Source organism: Glycine max, chromosome 5 (assembly GCF_000004515.6).
Source record: "Glycine max cultivar Williams 82 chromosome 5, Glycine_max_v4.0, whole genome shotgun sequence".
NCBI classification, from domain to species: Eukaryota; Viridiplantae; Streptophyta; class Magnoliopsida; order Fabales; family Fabaceae; genus Glycine; species Glycine max.
In genome coordinates this window covers 41795104-41821809 of record NC_038241.2, presented here as the reverse complement: position 1 = coordinate 41821809, position 26706 = coordinate 41795104, and the positions used below count along the sequence as shown (strand labels likewise).

Sequence of the window (26706 nt, the reverse complement as noted above, 5' to 3'; positions counted from 1 at the left end):
ATGTATAAATTTTATTAGGCTTGTTAATGGGACCCTTATGTTGATAAAATTGATTTTGATTAAAATTGATTTTGAAGTAATATTATTTATGTTTGGGTGTTTTATCATAAAATCAAATTATGAGTAAAATTCTGTATAAAATTTTACTTAAAATTGCTTTAACCCATAATCAATTCTTTTAAATATTTCTACAACTTAAAACTAAATATATGAAAATATATTCAAAATCAATTTTAAACTTAGAATTAATTTCTCAATGTGAAACCAGACACCACTTAGTCTTCAACATCTTGAATTGTTATCATCGTGTTGTGTTTTGAATAGGGGACACTATATTGTTCGAGTTTTAGATCGGTATACTTAGTTCTTAACACGAGTTGCGCCTGAATGCCAAGAACTATTGATTATTTTAACGGCTTGAATTTTGTAGTTTAATACTTTAACAGTGTAACTGTTGCACAAAACAAGTCAGACTTTTCCCCCAATTTTTCCTGTAAAAGGTAATAAAATTGAGATTCAGGGATGTTTGGTTTAACGTCCAAACTAACAATATCCACGTTGTAGACGCCCGTCCAAATACACTGTTTATAATTACTTACAGAAACAACTGTAACTTCATGTGGTTCCAATTTTTTTATAAATAAAACTGGATTAAAAATCACTGTTAAAGTTGGTTTTTCTTTTTTAACTACTGTAATGTCCAACTCATCCATGATCTATTAGAAATTATAAATTTTGGTAAGTCTCATCATTTATTTAACGAATTTTTATCTTGATTTTATATTTTTTTAATAAATTTTAACTATTAATTTTTTAACCAATAATGGAATATATATATATATATATATATATATATATAATTAAAAAAATTATATTAAAAAGTTTGTTATTAACATTTATTGTAGAACTAATTAAGAACATTGACAGGATTTAGTACTGGAGCGGCATAGCTTATAGTAGTATTAATTAATAAAACTTAACAAAACACTTAATAAAATGTAAAATGTAGCAAACCTTTGCTTGATAAATTAAAAATGTTCGTGGATCTTGTAGTGGCCAAGTACTAAACTGGAGTTCATATATCATGAGCCATATTCATGGTTATTAAGCACCAATTACACCACACATTGAGGGAGAGGGTGAATTAGTACACAGTGTAATTAAGATAAACTTCCATTCAGCTTATTTTTTTAAGAAGAAGAAATTAATTATAACATTTTCATTAGAGAAATCAGAATTAGGAAGAGAAACGGAAAATGTTATACTTGGCTAATTGATGCACAGAAACTCGAACATGCATCGCACGCATGGTACATTTTAATTAGTTACATAGACATATTATCCATCCCGATCCCACAATTTGCTACCTAACGTTGACTTCTAAACATCAATATTGGCTTTCACAAAATTTTAAGGTCAAGGATTTGTTGAGTGTTCAGATTATTCTCATACCTAGCTTCTAAAAATTTTGAAATTTTTATGTGCATGAATGCGTGTTAGTGTGAGTGTGAGAGAGGGAGAGAAAGAGCAAGGAGAGCGCTATTTTAATGAGTTATATATATAGCTGTGAAATCTCGGTTGGTCAGATTAGTCAAATTGAGATCTGATCTAATCGAATCGATTTCACTATTGGATCGATCAAACAATTGATCCAGAATAATCCAATTAAACTCAGCCAGTCAGATACCGAATCCCTGTTGGACTGGTCCAACCCTATTGGTTTTACAAAAAAAAAAAATGGATAATCTTTACGATATTATTTTGATGTTTCATTATTATCAATTATTATTTTAGATTTTGAAATATGAATGAATTTTTCTTACTCAAATAATGTTAATTATATATGTATATATAATAGATACATATATAATTTTAAATTTTTAATATATGTCGGGTCAAATTGAATCAATTACTGACCCACCTATTAAATCACCAACCCACTATCTTGACCGGACTAATGATCAAACCGAATTTCACAACTATCATTATATATAATTATCACGAACAAGTATCTAAAATGTAGATAATGGGGGCCTAGGTGGTGGCAATTTTTACATCATCAAATCCATTAATAATTCTTACTTTTAGAACTACCTACGTCTATAATCAAATATTTAATTATTTTGAGAAACACACGTATTACTCAAGAAGTGATCAAACATATAATACCAAGTCTCCCTATATATTACTCCAGCCTCATCATGCCCCCCACCAAAAACTAGAAGAAAAAAAAATACTCATTGTTAAAATGTCTTGCTCTCTCCTACCAAATGACTTGTTTGAATATGGCTTTCTTACTAGAATTGGATTGCTTAAATTAAGCTTCCTGCCGACAACTCCATTCCTCTTTGAGGTAATTTCTTGTTTTCGATTTTAATTTTGTTACACTGAAGGAGAATGTGTGACATAAATTGATACAAATTGTAATATTGTCACTTGAATTGTCATCTACATTAAATTGTTGAACCCTTTATTTTATGTCTACATGTTGCAAGCTACATATTATAACTTACAAAGTAAAAAGAGAAATCCAAGCATCAACCTCTAAGTACTTGGCCCATTTTACACTTTAATGCAATGCCTTTTAAATATTAATCATATTATATAGTTCTAACTGATTTTTAGTTTGTCCTTTGTTTTTTGTTCATCAAGTTAACTAAGCTGCTATTTTCATGCAGGGATGTTGCAAGTAAGCTTTTCACTTGAGCTAAATATGTGTCACCAAGTAAGGTAATAAACTAATAATCTAGTGGTGCTACGTGAGGGTGATTCGAGAACTGCAATAATTGATATCAACATTTTAAGCAAGCTTTAGTTGGTTAATACTTTTCAATGCTGGGTTCCACGGTTGGCAGTTCATGCTTCATGTGTGAAAAAAGTATGATCTAACCAAATACCAATCATTAAAAAGGTTTGTTCGTGGTAACAGTCAACCAGGGTCCTTTTCCTTCACTATTAAATATTAGTTTTGGAGAATCCTATTGATTGAAGACATTAAAACTACGTGGTGGGCAACATTGAATAGAAAATGCACATCAACCATCCTCCATTTGTCATACAGAAGTGTCTCAAAATCTTGCTTAGCCGACTACTCAAACCTTTTAGGACGTCTGCAAAAAATTTATGGTCATCCACTAATCCAGTGTTAATCAAAATGGCTTCTATTTGTGAGATGGTACTGTAGTCCTGACATAGAGAAGGGTTCTTGAGTGATTAAAAAAAATGATTTACGACACTGTACTAGCCAAGAGCTTTAGTCGTTATGATCAGAAAAGGTTGGGATATGGAGCATTTGTGAGCTGCTTGCTCATAGTTTTGAGTCTTTGCACTGTGTTTAAGCCTTACTTGGGTCCTGTGCATGTTTGTGAGTGCTTCTACACCCACTTGCATTAATCACTTATTTCCATAATCCAAGACCAAGTACAAGCATACACTGTGCTTTGGTAATTGGCATAAAATGCAGATATATATTCCATCATTTCGTATTATAACATGTTTATGGTAGTTATCAAGTATGACTTTAATTTCATTTGCTTCTATACAGTGAACCTGAAGCTCTTCATCGATGTTGACACCAAAATGCTGATCACCAGAAGCTCTTCACAAATAGCCAAAGGTAAGATATTCTGACTCTCAACAAGGTTAACACAAGCACAGCTCTATCGAGATACCTTGCCTAGAAAATTAAATAAATAAGCCAATCCTTAAATGCTGATTTTACAGTGTGTTGAGGTAAATGATTCTATGTTTCTGAACACATTTGATTATGTGAAAGACAATGTAGCCAAAATTCTAGTTGAAAACACTGGCAGTTCTCCACGAATGGATGAAGATACACATGGATTGTTTGAGCTAGACCTTTGAGACTAGTGATTCTTAAAGAGCCTTTTTTATGCATGTTACCATTCTTTATTTTGTAGTTGAAGGAAAAGAAACAAAGAAAGAGGAACTACTATGCACTTCAGAAGAAAGAACAAAATTTTGCCAAGCAAGGGGAGACATCAGAGTCCATGGAAAATCCTCCACTGTATACATTGTTTCATCTAAGACAACTATGTCGGAAAAAAACATGTCATGGAATTTAAAGCCTTATGCACGGAGGGACGATGTAGATGCAATGATTCGTGTGAGAGAATGGTCAGTGAAAGCAGTAAATGTTAGCCAGAAAGCTCCCCAATGCACCCAATATCACAACATTCCGGCTGTATTATTTTCTACCGGAGGGTATGCTGGTAACCACTTCCATGAATTCACTGACATTGTTATTCCACTGTTTTTGACTGCTAGACAATTCAATGGAGAAGTACAATTTATCATAACTGATAAACGTCCTTGGTGGATTTCAAAGCACAAACCACTTCTTAAGAAGCTGTCCAACTATGAGACTATGGACATTGATGGAGATGATGAAGTTCATTGCTTCCCAAGGGTGACCGTGGGTCTCAAACGGTATCAAAAAGAGCTAAGCATTGAGCCTCAAAAGTATTCCTATTCTATGAAAGACTTCAGGGATCTTTTGAGAAGTTCCTATGCATTGAAGAGAGTTGAAGCAATCAAAACCAGAGATGGTCTACGTGGGAAGCCAAGGCTCATGATTCTTTCAAGAAAAAGATCAAGATTCTTCACCAATACAGATGAAATAGCAAAAATGGCTGAGAGTTTGGGCTTTGATGTCATTATTAAGGAAGCAGGGTGGAGCATGTGGGGCTTTGCAAATGTTGTGAATTCTTGTGATGTGTTATTGGGAGTTCATGGTGCTGGTCTCACTAACATACTTTTCCTTCCGGAAAATGCAGTTTTCGTCCAAGTAGTGCCTTATGGTGGGGTTACATTGGACTGGCTTGCCACAAATGACTTTGGAAACCCCTCAAAGGATATGAACATAAAGTACTTGGAATACAAAATAAGCTTGGAGGAAAGCACTCTTATACAACAATACCCGTTAGATCATATGTTTATAAAGGATCCCCCACTGATTGAGAAAATAGGATGGGAAGAATTTAAGTCTGTGTATTTGGACAAACAAAATGTAAAGCTTGATGTTGATAGGTTTAGGCCTACATTGCAGAAAGCCCTTGAGCTATTGCATCAATAAGTACGGTTTGTCTTTTTGATCCAGTAAGCTGGATGGGAGCTTTGAGTGTCACAGTTTATTGTTCGCAGTATTTTTCCTTTTTACTGATATTTATCTATTGTTTTTCAATAAGGAGCTTACAGAATGAGGGACAAAGAAATCACCATCTGCAACAAAATTTCTGTGTGGAAGGAAAATGATGTTCAATGGACCTAAAGCATTTCAGGCACCACTTTTAGGACATCTTGTATTAATGACAAACATTTTAGGCTATGTCCTGTGTTTGGCTATGTCTTAAAGATTCATTTTAGGAAATAATGGTTTTTCTTTTTCAGAAGTTCTCTTGGCAAAATAATGATAATTATTGAAGTTGTTTGTTGCTGGCATTTTTTACTTTTAGATGTGATTTTTCAACGGCAAATGACGATTAGTTTATTTACTAGCAAGTGAAATTTCAAGCTAAAGAGTGTTTACTTGTACTGAAGTGCAGTGACTAACATGAACTCAATTTCAAACTCTATGGGACAGCATCACCTGCTACTTCAAAAAGTGAAGTTGGTGAAATAGATTGATGCATTTTAGTGAATTAAAGGTTTAGTTACCTCTGATTTTTCGGAGACAACTTATGTGGAATGGTTTTTCTGTAAAATAAAAATTCAAATCCTTCTCTTCCGGAATTCACAAGAGCTTCCAATTTACTTCTAGTGTGTGCTAGATAACACATAAGAATCAATTCTAATCCAAAAAATCATGGGGATACAATGAAAAAAAGTAGAAACTTCTGATGTTTTAGTTTTTTTTTCCTAAAACAATTGATTTTTTAGGATTTTAAAGTCTAATTAGTGTATTTTCTTAAATATACTCATTTAATATTTACTAATAGTGGTGTAATAAAAAATCAATGCATTAAACAAAGATATTTTAATCCAAAATATAATAATTTTAATTCCATTAAATACTTCTTGATCCATGTACAAAAGATATGAGAAAATAATATTTATTATTCTACTTTCAAATAATTTGATTATTTCTCGCTAAAACTAATATAAATACACTGTACTTCTACTTACTAGTCAATGATTTTTCCTAGGCCGCTCCAGTTATATCATCATTACTGCCCCGCAGCCATCATCATCATAATAATTATAATATATTTGATATCCATTTTCTGCAGAGGTGACTTTTGTCGTTTTTGATAATTAACATTTGTAATAGCTCACACAACATAAAAAAAAATGCTCAAAACCACCAATTTGGGAGTTTTCCTTGTAATAGTCCGAACTCCCATTCTCCGATAACAGACAAACAAGGTAATAAAAGAATAAAAACATAATAGGATATTGTTTGCAGTGAATTATCGTGAAATGTGGACGAAATTGCCTAAACTAAGGTAGAGTCGTGCAAGGATAAGATATGAAACAATCCATCCAAAGTCCATAAAATTTGAGGCACTGTGGGAGACGATGATACGCATCATTTTGGTGGCTAAGGGTTACTACTTTGTATTGGGTTGAAAGAGACTTCGTCTGATCTCTCCTCTCCCACTCTTTACACTTTCTCTCTTCCTACTCCTTTCTTATTCTGATCAGACGATGAACTGATGCACTGTCATAAGGAAATCCCATCGCCATCGTATCTAATAGTTATCGCTCAAGACGATTGTAGGTTCTAAAAAGTATAACTTTAAATCAATTCTAATGATTTTCTACTCAGACTGAAATTTATTGGATTACATTACCTCCCCAGTTTACAACATTAGTACCAAAAAAAAAAAAAAAATCCACCCCAGCTGTAACAACTAACAAGCCTCGTAATAGGCTTTTGAGAGTAAAATTGATCTTAAATACATATATTCTATGTCAGCAGGCTTGATTAACTTAAATGCGTTCCCTGAGCAACTACCACATCACGCAGATATCCCTATTCTCTTCCATAAAATACCCGGTCTTACATATGGATATTGTGTTGTCCCCCAATGAATTGTTGCAGGTGAATCCTCTTGAAAAGTATATCTACCGCAAGAGCAGTGCAAAAAGAAAGCATCATCAGCATATGGATACAATTCTTTGCTCTGTTTATACCTCTATTGTAAGAATTCATTTGCAAGTACGAAGCTGCTCAGCCAGCCAATCTCTCTGCTCTGGGCCAAATTAGCCCAAAGCAATTGTGGAAATACTCGTATTGAATTGTGCCCCAAATCTAGATAAACTGGATGCAATCACTCTTTACAAAAACACGGGCTCTGATCTGTACCTGTCATATATTCCCTCAATAGCTCTGTACACTCGCTGTTGAAATAATGACAGAAAAGATCCTTGAATCAATTGCACCATAGCCTTCAACTGGACAAGTTTTTCTTAGTATACAATGCTATTAACAAATCTATCCAAGGTAAGCTTTTAAAGGCAGCTCAACTCCATTTAGCACTGCTAAACGAATTTTTCCTACTTTTCTTGTTGCTCTTTTTCAAAAGCACTGATGCATGGTCAATATCATCAGACGAATGGCTATCCCCTTTTAACCATAGAAGAGCCTCAGCAGCAGCAGATTTTTCTGCTAACTTTTTGCTGCTGCATGGCTGACCAACAAAATTCAACCCATTGAATATGACAGTAGAACGAAATTGGTTGTTTTTCAGCTCCTTTGTTTTGTAAGTTGGTGAATCATGTCCAGCCCTGTTAAGGAATGCTTGAAGGTGATTTTTATAATTTTTCTCCTCAGCTACACCACCAGTTTTGGAGTTTGTTTCCTTCTTTGATTGTGGTAGGACCTGGCGACCAAAGACAAATCTCCCATCACAATGGTCCTCTGATACCAACAATCTAACAGCTGAAAGAAGTTCACTATGCGATTGTGTTTCCAACATGGGATCCAAAAGCTGGCAAAACATGCAGAACATAAAGTAAATATTCAGGGACTTGGAAGAGAAACAGAAAATTGATGGAAGAATGTGGCTAAACAAATAAATAATTCCAGAAGAAATTGATAAGTATGAACTGAACTTACTTTTTTCTGTATCAGTTCTTCCAGTCCCATCTTTAAGCTCAAGTAAGTCTTGGCTAATTCTGGTTTCATGAAAAACTCCAAATACCCTCCCAACATTTTCAGGTGACCATCCTGTCAAAAGAATCACATGCCAAAGCACAATAAGTAGCCAAAAGGAAACACCTAGTACATACAGTCAAGATCAACAGATCCAGGGGAAAAGTGAAGAGGAAATATGGTAAGAACTTACTAGTCCACCTCTGGATACATTCCCACCAAATAAGAGAAGCACTGAATCAGATATACCAGTTGAATCCCTAAGGAATACTGAATTCACTTTCACCTTTTCATTAAACACTAACCATGGGAATGGAATTCGGGGTACACAACCATTTACAGAGCTCTACATGATGCAGCACCAAATTTTTAAAATTTAATGGATTAAATATTCCCCCAATTAAAACTGGGTAATAAGAATAGATGGATTATCAAAAACATCAGATATTTGAGAAGCTTACAGAATACAAAAGAACCTGACCATCCTCCATTGTTTTCAGTGCTATTGACTTATCTTTGTTCTGCATAACAAAATTTGTACAGCCTCACAAAAAAAGAATTACACAATAAAACTGCAACATCTTTATAAATAAAACTTGACAATATTCCCTCCATAATTTGATGGGATTAACATTTGCATACCGAAGTACACTCATACAGATATAATAATATACATGTATTACTTGATAGAACAGAACCCCATGCAGAAGCATGAGGCTAAAAAAAATCTATCCCAGTTATTGCCAACATTTTTTTCAAAAAAGTTACAAAAAATATGACGGGGAATAAAGCATCAAGAGGCTGACATGCAGAGGTAGTGTGAAAAGATCAATTTACAATTTTGGTAATCCTAATTTTAGTATCCAAGTTATTGTCAACATTTTTACAGAAAAGTTGCAAAAAAAAAAAAAACAATTTTGACGGGAAAAAAGCATCAAGAGGGTGACATGTGGTGGTAGTGTAGAAAGATCAATTTACAATTTTGTTAGAGCTAAATTTAACAAATATCAATTTATATCCACCTAATTGCAATGTTATGGTTACCTCCCCGGGGTTAATCCTACTTGATATGGCAATACTCTTCTATTTTTGTTGATGTAACATTAGATTTGATGAAATGATATTCTTTTGTTGATTGTTGATAAGGTTTAGAGGATATGATGTTGCATTGTTAGAAAAGTGTCATATCAACAAACCATTAAGGGGACTTAATTGCATCACTTTGAAAAACAGAGCTTAGTTGCATATGAAATAATAAACAAAATTGAACTTTAACAAAACAAAGGGGAGCAAAATTGTAAGTAAGCCCATGTGGTTCATTCATGTCCTTGGGTGTGTGTTACACCGGTATGTTACTTTCATGAAGATGCCATGAATAGAAATAGAAAATGGGTTCTGAAGACAAAGCAATAGATAGATGGGCACACACCCAGAAAGTAAATAAATAGAAGTGAAAAGTAAAAAATTGAAGTAACACGCAAATTGAAAGGACTAGTAGAGTTTATTACCACAACAGAGGATATTCCGGGAAACAAACCCGCACAGATGACTGCTCGGAGTAGATGCTCTTCATGACTCCATGTATTGTAGGTTTCAGAATTGTTATTAACCAGACAAATATCTTTGAGCAAATAAAAGAATTGCTTTCGAAGAGAGTCAATGGCCCTAAGTGTTTGAGAAGAAAGAAAATTTCGCCAACAGTACTCGTAACCAGCTTGCTGCGCTTCAGCATCTCTCCAACCATCATAAGCCCGGATGAGTGCAAGATGATCACTATAGTCACGAGCAGCAAATTGGGCTTTGGCAGACTCTGCAAGCTACATAAAACATAGACAGCAAACAATTAAATAAAAGCCAGGCTCCTCTCTACTTAACAGACTGATTATGATGTAAATGATCCAGGCTAGTAATGAAGGCAGAGCACCGACATTTTCAATATTAAAAATGAACCATTGTAAGCACCGAAAAAAGATCAATACGAAGTCATCTTTATTCAATGGTATCAAGTATCAACCAATACAGAGTGCATGCTTGATAGGTCTATGAATTTGTTATAGTTTACTTCCAGTCATAAATACTCTTGAAAATAACTGGTCTCACTTGATACCATCAAAACTAATAAAATTCACCACCATTTCTATCAAGAGGAACATCCAAGTTCAGCAAACAAAGAAAAGTCAGGGAGGAGGAAATATCAGCAGTGGTCATAACAAAAACTTACATCCTTCTTGTCAGACGGCATTACAAATGGATCTCTTACACTAAGACCAGCAACAATAGTCATTATGGGATCCAAACACTTGAAGATAGCTCCCAAAATGAGCATCTTGCCAAGTTTGGGCTCCACAGGAAGCATTGCCAATTTGTGCCCTGAAAATTAACATTTCAATATCAGCAGTAGCTCTGGAACAAATCAAAATAATACATTATAAAGGCTTGGAAAAACCAATGACAAGAGAAAATTGTTTTCATAAAAAATGGCAAGAGAAATAGAGACCATGATGCAGTAGTTGTTTTACCTAAAACTGTTAAATTTTCATTCTCATCTAAGGCCCCAATAATCTTCAAATATTCAATAGCATTTTGAACCTGCAGAATAAAATTAATTGACAACATAACAAACTGAATAAAACAACACTGATGTAGGATGCAGAATATCACAAGTTCAAGACATACAATTCATGGGAAATATATTTAAATAACCATCATATTTGAAAGCAAGTTCCAGAAGCATGTTCAATGAATTTTACCGATAGAGGCTCTGGTGGCTGTAGAGCTCTAGATAAAAACTCAGAGATGCTTCCAAGTTGTAGAGTTTTGATTTGCAGACATAAGGACTGCAAAGGTGTTCTCAAAAGCTCTGGCAATTGATAATCAGCAAAAGCATCATAAACACATCTGGGATAAAGATGGTAGCATTCACCAGGTTGAACACGACCAGCCCTTCCTCTTCTCTAAGAAAACAAAGAAAAACTTTCTAAGTGATCAGGCAATCCAAATGTTTAATAGAAAAGAATAATCTTGAGAAAGAAAACATTATGAAGCTGTACATTAACAAGGGAGTCATACATGGTAGTTTAACTACTTAAAAGATGTAGGTCAACTTGATAGCAATTACAATTACATGTGAGCAACCAATCACAGTCCAATTTCACAAATCCATCAAAGTACTGGGCATGAGCATCTAATTTTAATTGACACACCACTACAATCTAAAAGTATATATATATATATATATACACACACACACACACACACACATTAACAAGACTAGATAGATTACACAAATATTGTTGACATTCTGATCTGGATATATAGATATAGATAAAGAAAAACAACATATATTGTGTATCACACAAGACAAATCACAATCTAAACATTCATATTTGTTATCAACCTAATAACATAAGCTCAAGTTCTATACATGGGAAAAACTTCACCCTTTATTTAAAAAAACTATATTGCCAATGAAACAACAGCCAAGCCTTATATGATTTGGCTATATCCAGAACTGAATTTCCAGTAAAACTAGTTGGAGCAAGGTCTTCTAATGGTTTGTGCAAAAGTTTTCTTAGGTATTCGGTATTCCTCTAGCCCCTTTAGTTGGACTATCTTCCATTCAAAAGGAATAGAAAAAATATTTCTCAAACAATCGAAATCCACAAAACTAAGTTGAACAATCACAAATACCTGCCGAGCAGCAGCTTTTGATATCCAAGATGGAAGCAAACAAGGAGTGTTATTTAATGCATCATATGATGTTTCTTTTGCTTTTCCAATGTCAACCACAAAGACAACATCATTGATGGTAATACTAGTCTCAGCCATGTTAGTTGCAAGAACAATTTTCCTCACCCCTCCTTCAGGATTTTCAAATATCAACCTCTGCAGAAGAGGCAAAATGGGAACAAAACAAAATTTATTATATACATTATTGAAATGCATAAATATGACTAGAAATATATGGTGAAATAGAGATGTGATTTATTATATTCAGCATATAATTCAATTGCTTCAAATTGAAAGGAACTCCCCTCCCCTAAGAAAAAAATTGCATTAGCTCCTTTAAATAATCAATTATTGCAGCAAATTTCATCACCAGAAAATAGAAAAACTGGAGAAGTTAAATTCATGTTTGAAATACTTTCTGAAATCTTGTTCTCACTTTGATATTAGAATGTCTTTCATTTTCTCGAGCAAACTGAAGAAGTGTTCCCAGAAACCAATAATGAAGCACCCATTTTCAGCAGAATATACTTAATTTCAATCACTTCAGAACTATTATTGAAGACAAAATTAGCTATTAGATAGCTTGAATTCAATTGTAAACTATATACTGACAAGCACTATCTACTGTGGTTACTAAGCTAATCAGTCTTTACTAGCAAGATCACCTGCTCAGAGCTGGCCATGGAGCCGTGGCATGCAAGAAGCAATACTCGGCTCTGATCACCCAACAAAGGATGAGCTTGAAGTTGATCCTTCAAAGAGGTTATATCATCCCAACCAGTCATAAAAACCAAAACAGCACCTGACCTTTCATTCTTAACAATATGGCAAAGCACATGTTCAATAAGGTTAAAACCAATTGAGTCAGGGTACCAGCAGGACAATGAATCTTGAGTGCGTAGGCTATACCCCTTAAATTCTGCAACTTCTAAAGCATCCTATGCAAAATCAGAGAGAAGCAAACAGAATTAGCCAAAAATTACACACCTAAAATGAAAAAGGAAAAGCTTTCCAGCTCAACTTGTGTACCTCAACAGCAGAAGCAATGTGGCTCTTTCTTTTTCTGAAAGCTTGAGCTTGCTTCTGCATTTTCCATGTTTTTTCTTGACCATAGTCATCAATTTGATTATACGGTGTCAATCGATATCCAGTCCTTTCCAGAATGTCCTCAAGAAAATGTGCTCGAACTGGAAATGTAAAACCCTAGAAAGTGCACAGGTCCCCAGAAAATTAAAATAAAATAAGTTTATCATATCTTTCATATTATCTGTAAGCAAATGCATATCGATTTGCCAGAGCAACAAAACGTGAAATTGCTTGTACAAATAGCTTTAAGCTGTCTATTAGTTTACGATTTACAATAAAAGGTTAATATGCCAAAGAATACCAACCAAAGCTTTTCAGTCAACAACTAAGTGGCTGAACTGCTAAAATACAGTCTTTCTTATTGAGAGCTTATACAATCGCTTATCACAAGATAAAAATCACCATGTCCATAAAAATGGCATATAATTGGTCATTTAGAAGTTCATCAAAAAAATCAGAACAAATATTCCAACTGTGGAAATGGGATGATATGATAAAACATATTAGTGTGACAGCAACTGAACTTCAACTCAGATTACAGAAATGAGTATCCTGAACTTACAGGAATATGCATAGTTGGAGCACCATTAAAGTATGAAGAAAATAGCTCAGCATTTAAGGTTGCACTCATCAAAATCAACCTCAAATCAGGACGATGATGGAGAAGTTCCTTCAAGACAATGAGAAGAAAATCTGACATGTGAAAACCAGTGGTAAGTATCATATAAAATAGAAAATTGGAATAAAACAATTATTTAGCTACCTTCATTCATTCCACGTTCATGAATTTCATCAACAATAACATGAGTTACACCTTTTAAATTCCTATCCACAAGCAATCTCCGCAATAATACACCTGTGGTGCAAAAAAGAAGACGAGTATCTCTCCCTTTCATACCCTCCAGGCGAACTTTGTATCCAACCTTTCAGAAGGGAAAACAAGCAAAATAATTTAAGTTAATGAACATAAATATAAGCTAAAGTACGTCAAGCATCAGCAAGTGGAAAAGGTCCACAGACTAACAGATTCTCCCAATTTCTCCCCACGCTCTGCTGCAACTCTTTCAGAAACAGACATAGCAGATATTCTTCTAGGCTGAGTACAGATTATGTTACATACAGCTCCACGTGCAGCTTCAATCTCAGATTCTAATATGTATTGAGGAAGTTGTGTGGTCTTACCACAACCAGTTTCACCTGAGACAACGACGACCTGCAATTTCATTTATGATACCACTTAATATAAATTTTCATTCATCACAAACATATTGAGACTCATAGTCTTGACAAGAAATAAATTTGCAAAAGAAAATATTACCATTTATGTTACCCTTTAAAAATTATTATTTCCTTTAGAAACTATAGGATTATACTTATAAATTATATAAAAATATGAGCATTGGCATACAAAGTGTCATATTCTCTCTCCATGTGTGTCCTTTAATTTTTTATTGGGACTATTTAGCTTGAAGTATTTCAAAACCTTTAACTTTTCCTTCACCCTAATCTTTCATGTGCCCACTTGATTAAATAAGCATGTAATCTAGTTCATGCAAAAGTTTCACATATTTCAAAGTGTAATGTCATACAACATGATGTGCTGCCCACTAAAACTAAAAGGGTGATTGAGTTGATCAGCCTGAGGGTTAGTTAAGAATACTGAACTGGACCGGTCGCTCTGAAAGGTTCAACCGGGAACTGGTCCACTGACCAGTTCGGTCCATCCCCAACCCAGTGATTAAACAACAGTCGAACTGGAGGTCAGATGACATGAACCAGCCAATTTACATGTAGACCGGTTAATCTTCAATACTTCTTTTTGAAAAAATATTTGAGTGCTGCTATGGAGTGCACCACTGCTGTCTTTGGAATTATTATATGCAAACTTAACATTCTGAATAATATTTTATGCAAATTTATCATATTAGATTAGAGTTATATTTAAGTTAATATGTATTTATTAATTTTAATAGTATTTACTTCACGTTTATTTTTGAATTTGCTCTCGCTATTAATTTTTGTTTTGCAAGACATTAGTGCATGTATGCAGCCCTACCCAATCAAACAGGGACTGCTTCCAAGATTTGAACTTGTGACCTCCAAGTTACAAAAGATAGCAACCTTATCGTTGCACAAAGGCTCACCCTCACACTATGAAAATAGTACATTAAAATAATAGCAGTTGAGGTATAACCAATGTTAGTAAACCATATAATCTTCGTTTAAGATGATAATATCCTGATTTATCTACAATCAACAGTGTCTTTCAAGTGTAAGGAAAATTGACTCTATTCATAAGAAACTATAAATTATACAGTTGTATCTTATATAAAGGATCATACACAAGCATCAAGCCTTTTTTTTTTCTTTTGTAGAAGTATAAACAAATCATTGAAGGAAAGAAGTAATAAATTAGAAATCACAGAGGGCACCATTTTTCCCTTTTCACCTGACTCTGTGAAATAACTCTCAGAAATGCATCCTTCTCTTTGAAAGCAGGAAGACTTCTACGAAATTCAAGCATCTTTTGCCCTTCAGGAGACTCCTATAGATAAACCAGCATCTGTTACAACTTCTTTAAAGGATAAAATAACAACAAAGGACATCTAAGTACAGAAAATTTCATTGCTAGAAAAGATCAATAAACAGCTTCCATCATGATGTATCAATGTCAGAAGCCAAATAACCTGAAATATAACTATCAAAATGTGGACTATTCAATCATTGCCCATTTATCAGCAATCAAACAAAACCATATTACCATAATTAATTTAATTTGTCAATAGCTTTGTTATTTATCAAAAATGTATTACCAAATTAAAAGATACAAGTGTTGCGATAAAGATCAAGGTTGAGCCATATGTCCATTTTTAAAAATTTACAATGCTATATATATGCACAAGAAACGTGGCTGCACTACAAATTTTTTACAATTTATAGCTTTCATAAATTTTCACCCACACAATGAATGGGACTAAGGTCAATATACTCAAATAAAAAATTGCTGAAATGCCAGCTGAGACTATAACAGCAAATGAAATGCACTTCAGACTAGGAAGGCAAACAAACCTGCCAATCCTGTTGCTGATGATGCAGTTGCAAACTTTTTCGTTGAAGGATTTTCTCCTTGACAACACTATTATGGGTCACGGGCTCTGGCTGTTCATACATTCTTTCATTGGCTGGAATGCTTCTAGAATCACTTGAGTTATGCAAGGAATCTTCCATAAAATCCCACTTGTTTCTAGCCTTTTGTGAAAGATGGGCAAGGAGATGAGCGTCTACTTCTTTATGAACACCAAGTGGTAAGACTACCTGAACGAGACAGGAAAAAAAGTCAATTAGGCTACATGGTATAGAAGATAGAGAATTTACCAAATATCGCAATTTTATAGTATTAAAACTGTAAAGAAAGCTGTTATCTGTTGACAACTACTAGCAATGTTCGGTGCTTGGCATTATGCTCAAAATTTAACATGGGGATTGGTATTGAAATTGGGACACTAAGGAACTGTTTGATTTGAGAATATGTTTTCTGTTTTCACTTTTAATTGCAGTAAGGACCCCCCTTCCCCCATTCCCACCATCACCGTCACTATCACGTCTAAAACTGTAATTCTAAAACTTGACGCCCAATTACATTGTTGGATAAGGCAAGGAAAGGAATCCTCTAAAAGTGGTTTTCTTCACCCAAAACTGTCGGTTCGCCCAATTCATTCAGTTAATCAAGTTATCGAAAAGCAATAAATACCTCTCTTTGTGGACGCTTATCATCCAAATCAGGGCGGTAGTTTGGCAAAGGCGCCTTGCTAAACACAACAACTCTTGCATACTGCCGGCTGCAAAAGTAAAATTCATTGATAAAATCTAACAAATGAACGAAATGCACACTAAAGCGAAAATAGGATAGCTACCTATACAAACCCATCCTGGTAGCTAAAGTGGAAAGTTGCTCGAAATCGCGACGGTCCTTCTTCTCCCTGGACACCGCTTCTTGTTCGTCTTTGTTGCGCATAAGCATGGTGAGCTTCCATCTCCAATCGTCAATGTTCTCGTGAGTTGAATCACCCTAACAATAATAATCAACACATTAAAAATGAAGGAATAGAAGCAAGTGAGGTTAAAGGAATGGAAAGTGAGGAACCAGTTGTTGGTTGTGAGAGGGAGAAGACGCGAATTCGACATCGGATTCGTCACTGGAGACGTCCTGGTAGGCGAAACGACCATAGGTGGAGCTGCGTTGGTGCCAAAACGGAAACTTGAAGGTCCTCTGGCGCGTGTTCTTGACGACTTGAAGCGCGGCGGAGCAGGAGTGGTGGCGGAGGCGAATGGCGGTGCGGTGAAAAGGAGCGGATGAAATGGAGGGAAGAGAATGTCTGAGAGGAGCGGAACGAAGCCGCGACGTGGCTTTGAATCTGATGAAGCCCTGAAATATGCCGGAATAGGTCATAGGCATGCTGATGACTGCTGAGCCTCAGACTGAAACAAAGCTTCAGTTCAGCCTTGAGAGACGCACTTTTGCATCCCTAACCCCCGCGCTGTTTATTTCTTATCTTTTGTTATTTCTTATGTTACATAAAAAAATGTAAAATCAAAAATCAAAATTAAAGTAATTTTTTTATTAGTTTATACTTTATACTAAGATATAAGTGTACAAACGCATAAGAGCCTACTACGTTAGCATGGAAAACGATTTATTAAGCAAAAGTACTCATGTTTAATTTTTTTAATATACAAAATTTTCTTGTACCATAACTAGCTTCTGAGTCAAGATAAAAATATACATAATTTTTCCAAGACAAATTTAAATCAAGGATTAACTTCTTTTTCTAGGTTGATAATTGAGTTACGCAATTAATCATGATATAACATGATTAGCAAATAATATAATCTCTTTGAATGTAATTTTGGTTTATTTTATTTTATTTTATTTATAATATTTTTATTTAATTTAAAATAAAAATGTTTGGTCTTTTTATTTTTCAAATTTTACAATTTTAATTCACATATTTTATAGAAATTGTTTGGTTCTTTTATTTTATAAAATTCATAATTTTGGTCCCATAATTTTAAAAAATACAATTTTGATCTAATTTTTAATTTTATTTATGTTTTATTTCTTATATTATAATTAATTAAAATTTTATGATACCTTAAATGCATACATTAGATTTAGAGTTTAACAATATCAATTAAAAAAATAAAATATAGATAAAATTAAGAATTGAGTAAAATTATAAATTTTCTAAAATAAAAGTATCAAATGTTTTTATTTTAAAAAAGAGAACTAAAGTCACAATTTTTTTAAAACAAAGGATTTAAATATCTTTAGTTAAAAACGAATGGATCAAAATTATGAATTGAGTAAAATAGAGGATCAAAATTGGATTTAAGCCTATTTTATATTAAGAAAATTGCTAAACATGCCACACCCTTAAATAGAAATAAGTTGTTTATTATTTTTACCCACAATATGAGTAAAAAAAAGTTTTTTTCTCATTCTATTTATTATTACTCGATTTTTTCAATGAATTTTGATTTAAGATATATAATAATAATGGTTATTAAATCAAATATTTTGGTTTTAATATGAAAATTTATATTTATTATTATGTTATTTTAATTTATTTAAAATCACTAAGTAATAGAAAATTCTAAACTATCACAAAAGTTAGAATTTCTTTTTTTACTGGAAAAGTTAGAATTTCTTATTTGATATTATTTATACAATTTTTCATTTTAAATTATAGTAATAAGCAAAATTAAAATTTTTTAAAGTAAAAACTTAGAAAAATGAAAGTTTTCTTTATCCTTTAAATACTTTTATTTAAATACAAATAATCAAAATTTTATATTTTTATAGAGTTTAATTTTTTTCGTTTAATTAAATAAAAATATAAATTTTATAAAAAATACTCCTCTTTTCGTTTCTTATAAACTATTTTTAATTGATATTCTGTGAAAATATATTTTTCTCATAAATATATAAAGAGATAAAGTTATTTAGAAAAATAAAAAATACAACAGCCAAATAAAACCCCTTGACTTCGCTAGAAAAAGGGAAATGCAAAAACGGAAAAACCCCACTCTCTGAAGTAACCAACGCAACCCATCACTCTTTCTTTCTTCCTCTTCCCCCCACATACTATTTTTTCAAATCTAGGGTTTCCTCTGCGTCTAGGGTTTCTTCCTTCTGCAACCATCAATGGCGGCAATCACAGCTCCCCAGCACCGATCCTCGAAGACGGAGTCCTACGTTGACAACAAGCGCAAGGATGACATCCGCCACGCCAACATCGTGGCCGCACGCTCCGTCGCCAACGCGGTTCGCACCAGTCTGGGCCCCAAGGGCATGGACAAGATGATCTCCACCTCCTCCGACGAGGTCATCATCACCAATGACGGCGCCACCATCCTCAACAAGATGCAGGTCCTCCAGCCCGCCGCCAAGATGCTCGTCGAGCTCTCCAAGTCCCAGGACTCCGCCGCCGGCGACGGCACCACTACCGTCGTCGTCATTGCTGGCGCCCTCCTCGAGCAGTGCCTCCTCCTCCTCTCCCACGGCATCCACCCCACCGTCGTCTCCGACGCCCTCCACAAGGCTGCCGTGAAGGCCGTCGACGTTCTCACCGCCATGGCCGTCCCCGTCGAGCTCTCTGACCGCGACTCCCTCGTGAAGTCCGCTAGCACATCCCTCAACAGCAAGGTCGTCAGCCAGTACTCCACGCTCCTGGCTCCCCTCGCCGTCGACGCCGTTCTTTCCGTCGTCGATGCCGCCAAGCCCGACATGGTCGACCTCCGCGATGTGAAGATCGTGAAGAAGCTCGGCGGCACCGTCGACGACACCGAGCTCGTGAAAGGTCTCGTCTTTGACAAGAAGGTCAGCCATGCCGCCGGGGGACCCACCCGCATGGAGAACGCCAAGATCGCCGTCATACAGTTCCAGATTTCGCCTCCCAAAACAGACATCGAACAGAGCATTGTGGTGAGTGATTACTCTCAGATGGATAGGATTCTAAAGGAAGAGCGTAGTTATATTCTCGGCATGATTAAGAAGATCAAGGCCACTGGTTGTAATGTGTTGTTGATTCAGAAGAGTATTTTGAGGGATGCTGTTACTGATTTGTCCTTGCATTACCTTGCCAAAGCTAAGATTTTGGTCATTAAGGATGTGGAGAGGGATGAGATTGAGTTCATTACCAAGACACTGAATTGTTTGCCCATTGCTAACATTGAGCATTTTCGCACTGAGAAGTTGGGTTACGCTGATCTTGTGGAAGAGGTTTCTCTTGGGGATGGGAAGATTGTGAAGATTACTGGGATTAAGGAGATGGGGAAGACCACCACTGTGCTTGTACGTGGGTCTAATCAGCTTGTTCTCGATGAGGCCGAGAGGAGTTTGCACGATGCTTTGTGTGTTGTTAGGTGTTTGGTTGCCAAGAGGTTTCTCATTGCCGGCGGTGGTGCGCCTGAGATTGAGCTCTCCAGGCAGCTGGGTGCCTGGGCTAAGGTGTTGCATGGGATGGAGGGTTACTGTGTGAGGGCATTTGCTGAGGCGCTTGAAGTTATTCCCTATACTCTGGCTGAGAATGCTGGTTTGAACCCGATTGCCATTGTTACCGAGCTGAGGAATCGTCATGCACAGGGTGAGATAAATGCTGGAATAAATGTGAGGAAGGGTCAGATTACCAACATCTTGGAGGAGAATGTGGTGCAGCCCCTTCTTGTTAGCACAAGTGCGATCATGTTGGCGACAGAGTGTGTGCGGATGATTTTGAAGATTGATGATATTGTAACTGTGAGGTAGAGTTGATTGAACAATGTGGAATTTAGAGAGAAACTGAATCACCCATTATCTTCTTTTTTTTTTTTTTTGTACTTCGTGCTTTAATTTTATGTTGGTAGTTTATGTTCTTTCTAGCTACTTTGGTTAAGTTCTTTTGACTTTGGCTGCTGCTGTTATTTACAATTTTGAATGTCCTCATGGATTGTGATGCTTGCTCAAGTCATCAGATTCAGAAGTGTTGGGGGTTTATCAATAGTTGATGATTTTTATGAGCACCACTGCTATTGATTGTGTTCATGCATTTTCCTTACCTTAGCCATACTTGTATATCCTGTGTCTGTATGTGACTTTGAGTGGAATGGTTGCATATTAAAAGTCGTAATTTTAATATCCTGTAATTGCGTGGATTTATGTTATGTTATTGTTCGTGGAATGATGTTATATCAGTGAAGTTATAGTTGAAGTTTTAATTGGACGTCTTTGCTTTGGAGAATCCATTAGTTGCTCAATGTGTAATGTAAAAAGCATGTGGCCGATTTGATGCTCTTTCTTCTCGGAGGTTTTGTTTTGGATCTTTCTAGACATAGGTTTTTTGATATACATGTATGCTGTACAGCTTGTAGGACTTCTATAAATCCTTCTACTAATATAATTAAATTAATTTTTGCCTTTAAAAAATAAATTTTGGCAAAACTAATGGGAGAGAATTTTTACAAATTAGCTTATGCATAAATTACCTTTAACTTAGAAGATCATTTTATTTTTCTTATTTTCTTCTTAAAGCACTTATGAAAAATTTTGTCCAAGCAAACTCCTAATCTTCTGCCATCTATTTTTATCAGTAAAAGAATAGTTTGGCAGTTTTAGGTTTGGTATCTTCCATTGATGGCTAACAAAACGTCTGCACAACTCCTGATAGCAACTTGAAAGGTTTGGAAGACAGCAATAAATGCAGAGCCACCCGTTTGAATAAAATGAGAGATATGACAATGCAGGATGCTCCAACTCCCTGGAGTGGTCAAAGAAAGTTGAACGAATGAATTGACTTTGTAATTGCGTGTTGTAGGGATTAGATGTGTCATATATAAATCAGATTGTGCATTTAATTTATCTTACAGCTACCTTTGAAGATTGAACGAAAATGTTTTCCATTCTCAAAAGGAATATCATATTGAAGAAGTGTGTTTGGATAAACATTTCTAGAATTGATTAGAGATTAACGTGATTTTAAATTAAGTTAATTTTGTTTGGATAATATAATTAGAAAAGGTAATTTTCACTTTCAATGGTTTTTAGAAAGTAGATATCAAAATTAATTTTAAGTGTGTAATTATCAAAATGAGTTTTAGTTATTTGGAAATGTCTTTTGTTTTTTGATTTATTATATTGATATTGATATATAAATTATTTTATCAAAATAGATTTTTTAACAAGAATTTTTTAATATAGAGAATGAATGCTGCCACACATGCATGATTATGCCAAGACCTGTGTTTGGATAGGAAATTTTAGTAATTCAAGAAAATTAAAATACATGAATTCACTTTATTTTTTAAATGTTTTGTGTGGATAAAACAATTCAATTTTTTTGAAGTTTTGAATTTTTTTTTTTTGGATGGAATAATTTAATTTGTATTAAATGCAAATTTTTATTTTTAAATATTTATTTTAAACAATAAAATTTCAATATTAATTTTTTTTATCAAAAATAAACATAAGTCAATTTTTAAATATTTAATAATTTAACAATAATTTTAATATTAGACAATATTTAAAGGTTAAAAAATACAAATATTTAAAAATAGAATTTATACATGTGAATATTCAAATTTAATTATATTTTAAGAATAACAAAAGTTTGTAGATAAACAAGTAGTTGAATAGTAACAAATATGTCATGACAGATTCAATACTCCGAAAGAATTCTGATACAATGTCAAAATAAGGTAACTATAGCCATGATAGAATCCTTCAATCAACTCCCACCAAAACCATTTTATTAAATTGCAAAGATCCTCTATGTCACTTAAAGCACCATTACTTACATACAAAACTAAGTAACTAACCATCTGTTTCTACATCGATAGGTTATGCTTCGCGAATGATAACTTACAACCCAATAGATAGATCCTTGTAGAACTGCAAACACAAACAACCCGTCCCAAACTCAAGCTATTAATAGACAAGGAAAATTATTTATTATAAGAAAAATATATCCTTGTTAGTTAAGGCTTATAGAACTCACCTTTTGAAATGCCAAAAGTTTTCATGATGATATTTGCATGATCCCATCAAGTAAAGTGATTCTTAAAGCAAGTACTTGTTAGCAGAATAGTACGTATTGCAGGTTAAACAAAGACATAAAAAAAAAAAGAGAGACAAGGATTGCCTTTCTTGCTTTCCTTTTCTTCTAATTTCAGTACAAATCAAATTGCACACACTATTGCCAACACCATATTCCTACTGCAGAGCAGAAGTCTTGCTGTAAAGGATAGTTTCCAATACATATGCAGCTAAACCTTCACATACAAAAGAACGGCTGCTTAGATTCAAGTTATTAAATTGGAACTCGATAGATGGTCTCAAATTGAAAGAAAATCTGGGTGTTAACAGTTGAAACAGTGACACTAGCACCAAAAATATGGATCACTGTTTTCCTTCTCATGAATTATTAAAATTAGTATATATATAAAGGAAGCCAGTTAAAAGCAAATAAAGGACATGAATAAGACAGGACAATCAACCTACTCAAGTGAAATTCACGGATGATAAAAATAAATTTCAGTCAATTAATGGTCTGTTTAATTTCCTAAATGATAACAAGTACAAATTTTATTGAATATGGTCCTCCTAAAGTAGCTAATGGCCCTCCTAAAGTTCATTTTAGCTTATTTCAATAGGCTAAATGAGAAAGCTAATCAAAATAAGCTAAATAGGAAAGGTAATCAAAATAAGCCATTTAATAAGATTAACCTATCAAAAGCTCTTATTTGATAAGCACACAATTAAGTTGTTTATCCAAAAGTACCCTTGATCATACAAGAACAATTTGTAAAATAGACCGAAGCTTCAACATGCATACTGACAGTGTTAAAGTTTATATAACATGTATCATAACATTTATAAAAGTAGAGAGTAGGATGTTTGACAAAGTATTCCTTCCATTCACCACAAAGTTTGCTCAATACAAGAATACTTGCATCAAGGGTATCTATATAAAGCAAATCCTGTTTCCCAGTATTAAATACATGTCTGTGTTAGTAAGTGGGAAAGGAGTCACTAGGAAAAAATAGATAAGAGAAACAAGGATATATGTGAGATATGAACTTCTAGAGACTTGCCTAAAACTGTCATACTATCTTATCAAAATTATTTTAGCAATTATCAAATATTCAAACTCAAGTAGCACTAACCACCATTTTACTTTTTCTCCATTTATCTTGAGAGAATGACATGCCCTGTTGGAACTAAATACCCCTAAGTCATAACAAGTCTGCATTAGATAAATTTAATAGCTTATGCAGTATAACTGATGAGGTATAATTTTCTCCCTACCACTAATTATCCTCTTGCTTTTGTACCTTATAATTTATTTGTTAAGTAATTTTCTTAAATTAAACATGTGTGGAAATAACACCAAAAGGCATGTATTAGCCACTTGATTTCCATTTCCAACTTTGTGATAGTGTTGACCAACTATTGTTACTTAGATATTGTTTTTTTTTTTATCAATTGAAGACACAAAAACTTTGAACATGTATTGAAAAATCAAGTTATTTTAAGATATATCTTTTACCAACTAGTTGTTGTTATAGACCTAATGGCATGGATCAATTAGTTGATTTATATATAGTTGGTGTGGAATAACAAAGCTTGGTTACTATATATTTTGGTTGTAAACCCCATACCAAGTGAAACACAATATACTGAATTATTAGGAGAACTAGAAATTAAAAACAAACTATGTTTGTAAATAAAGAATTGTAATTGAGTTCTATATATTTTGTTTTTGGAATGGAATTGTTACATAGTTATTCAAGTTTTGTTTTTTGAGTCAAGAAAATTAGACCTTGTAAAATTATTTTAGTGAGGGGGTAGAATTTCTAGTATAAATGGTAAAAGCAATATGGCGGGTTAAAGTGGTAATGGATAAACAGGTACATTTGAAAGCCATTATCATTTGGTTGTTGTAAAATACTGTCATTAGAAAGCATAATTTTGAACAACCCTTAGTTAATTTTAGGTTTGGGTTTTCTTTAATGGCACAAATTAAGGAATTAAAAGATAACTTTTTTCATTAGAAATCACATGGGAGTGTATTTTTATGCATCCCAATAAAATACTCTTTTTGTTTTACTTTCTGGTATTAGTTAACACATGCATTGTTTAATTGATTTCTTTTGTATTATAGTTTGTTACAACGTAAGTAATTCCAAAGGGCAAAGGTTATATAAACGGTTAATATTGCATTGCCCTTCGATATAAATGCTTGTTGAATTAAGTTCTTTCTTGTACATATGAATAAAAATGCTTGACTGATTTTTGCAAAATATAACTATAATAATTTATGGTTTACAGGTACTGTCCAAAAGGGAAGGCGAAACAACTGCATCATCTGTTGATAATGAGTGAAAATGAATGTAGCTTTAACTATTTAGTCTAAACAATGAGTTCATGATTCTTTATCTAGGAGTATGTAAATTATACAATTGGAGTGGTATAAATTTACAAATTAACTTTGATTTATTCACCCCAAAATCCTTATTGCTTACATGTTATACATGATGTATATCAAGTCTTTCATTTATATTGTATTAGGTGCATGTAAATGTCGTCATTTTATGTTGCAAAAAGTTCCGACGTCATGATGTATATCAAGCCTTTGTTTTTTTGGAAATATATTTTTATTTTCAAATACATTTTCAAAAGGTTATGACTTTTTATTATGACTTTAAAATAAATTAATTCATAAGTGTAAATGATTCATTTTTATATTTTCCCCCTTGTCGAGGTGTGAGGCGTTTGGTTTAGTTTTTTTTGTTTGAGATTTTCCTTTTAGAAGCTTTTTAGTTGTATAAAAAATTGTTTTTTTGGATATGGTTGTTTATAAACAAATCTTGCAAATTGCAAATAGACAATACAGTCCCCTCTCACTCTAGCTAACCTGACTATTTATTTTCCTTTTTTAGGCTACTATAAAATAGAATAATTTCAAGTTGGTTGGGAATTACTATTCTCACCCTAAAGTTGCTATTTGCACCCCCATATTTCCTTTAAATTTAATTTCCAAAAAAAAAAACCTTTTCATGTAAACATGATTTCATTGATAAATTACACAATATAAATACGTTTCAATTGTGTAAGAAGAATTTAAAAAAAAAACACAAATGAAAATGTGATTTCACTCTATATTTTGTCAACAAAATCTCATTTTTGTTGTGTAATATTGTTGCACCTTCTCTTACATAATGAAAATATGTGTTTGCTGTTTAAATATATAATAGAAATAAGATTTTGTTGTTTAAGCATATCACGGAAGCTTTTGTTGTGTATTTTTTGCAGTCCCTCTTATAATGTAAATACATTTTCGTTTTGTTAAATTTTTATGAAAAATAACTAATAAGTAACTAACTGAAGATATAAGTTGATTTTCTAAATCAGTCAAACTATTGTTTTTAAATTAAAATTAAATTAATTAAGATACAACCTACCTTTTTTAACAGTAATCAGTGCCATATAAATTATCATTTTTGGGTGAGAATAGAAAAAATGGTAGTAAGAATAGTAATTTTCACAGGGGATTTTTTTCCTATAGTCCTACATATATTGGAGAGTAAATATTTTTAAAATGGGTTTTGTGTGACTAAATGAAAAATGTATTTATAATTAATTTAATTTAAGGTGCATTAAAATAAAAAAGATAAATATACAATTGCTTGTTGATGTTAGAGTCAAAGAAGACTTGTTTTCCTTGGTTGATTTGATTATT

The 26706-nt window shown here is 33.6% G+C and overlaps 3 protein-coding genes across 3 annotated transcripts; 2 read left to right on the top strand and 1 right to left on the bottom strand.

Moving 5' to 3' along the window:
• The first annotated feature begins 3016 nt into the window (after nt 1-3016).
• On the top strand, nt 3017-5122 carry LOC100805608 (alpha-1,3-arabinosyltransferase XAT2). The gene is made up of 3 exons (XM_003524301.5): nt 3017-3364; nt 3545-3616; nt 3921-5122. The coding sequence occupies exons 1-3, from the start codon at nt 3223-3225 to the stop codon at nt 5093-5095; spliced, it is 1389 nt and encodes a 462-aa protein (XP_003524349.1). The 5' UTR covers nt 3017-3222; the 3' UTR covers nt 5096-5122.
• Nucleotides 5123-6775: 1653 nt separating this feature from the next.
• Nucleotides 6776-17486, bottom strand: LOC100806141 (DExH-box ATP-dependent RNA helicase DExH3). Its single transcript, XM_003524302.5, has 19 exons — nt 17076-17486; nt 16846-17000; nt 16683-16770; nt 16001-16246; nt 15381-15476; nt 13956-14144; nt 13695-13854; nt 13494-13624; nt 12875-13048; nt 12511-12783; nt 11807-12001; nt 10867-11070; nt 10636-10705; nt 10338-10486; nt 9625-9933; nt 8578-8637; nt 8310-8462; nt 8081-8191; nt 6776-7952 (listed from the first exon to the last, which is right to left on the bottom strand). Exons 1-19 carry the CDS (start codon nt 17385-17387, stop codon nt 7485-7487), a joined length of 3543 nt encoding a protein of 1180 aa, XP_003524350.1. The 5' UTR covers nt 17388-17486; the 3' UTR covers nt 6776-7484.
• Nucleotides 17487-18984: 1498 nt separating this feature from the next.
• LOC100786888 (T-complex protein 1 subunit delta) lies at nt 18985-20992 on the top strand. The gene has a single exon (XM_003525159.5). The coding sequence runs from the start codon at nt 19137-19139 to the stop codon at nt 20736-20738; it is 1602 nt and encodes a 533-aa protein (XP_003525207.1). The 5' UTR covers nt 18985-19136; the 3' UTR covers nt 20739-20992.
• The last annotated feature ends 5714 nt before the right edge of the window (nt 20993-26706 follow it).

Excerpts from the sequence above, each read along its gene's own strand:
- LOC100806141 (XM_003524302.5), bottom strand. The coding sequence starts at position 17,387 with ATGCCTATGACCTATTCCGGCATATTTCAGGGCTTCATCAGATTCAAA. Across the intron at positions 13,049-13,493 it reads CTCCAACTATGCATATTCCT|GGTTTTACATTTCCAGTTCG; the intron begins GTAAGTTCAGGA and ends TGCACTTTCTAG. Across the intron at positions 8,638-9,624 it reads CCGGAATATCCTCTGTTGTG|AACAAAGATAAGTCAATAGC; the intron begins GTAATAAACTCT and ends TTTGTTATGCAG.
- LOC100805608 (XM_003524301.5), top strand. The coding sequence starts at position 3,223 with ATGATTTACGACACTGTACTAGCCAAGAGCTTTAGTCGTTATGATCAG. Across the intron at positions 3,365-3,544 it reads CTTGGGTCCTGTGCATGTTT|TGAACCTGAAGCTCTTCATC; the intron begins GTGAGTGCTTCT and ends GCTTCTATACAG. Across the intron at positions 3,617-3,920 it reads CTCTTCACAAATAGCCAAAG|TTGAAGGAAAAGAAACAAAG; the intron begins GTAAGATATTCT and ends TTTATTTTGTAG.
- LOC100786888 (XM_003525159.5), top strand. The coding sequence starts at position 19,137 with ATGGCGGCAATCACAGCTCCCCAGCACCGATCCTCGAAGACGGAGTCC.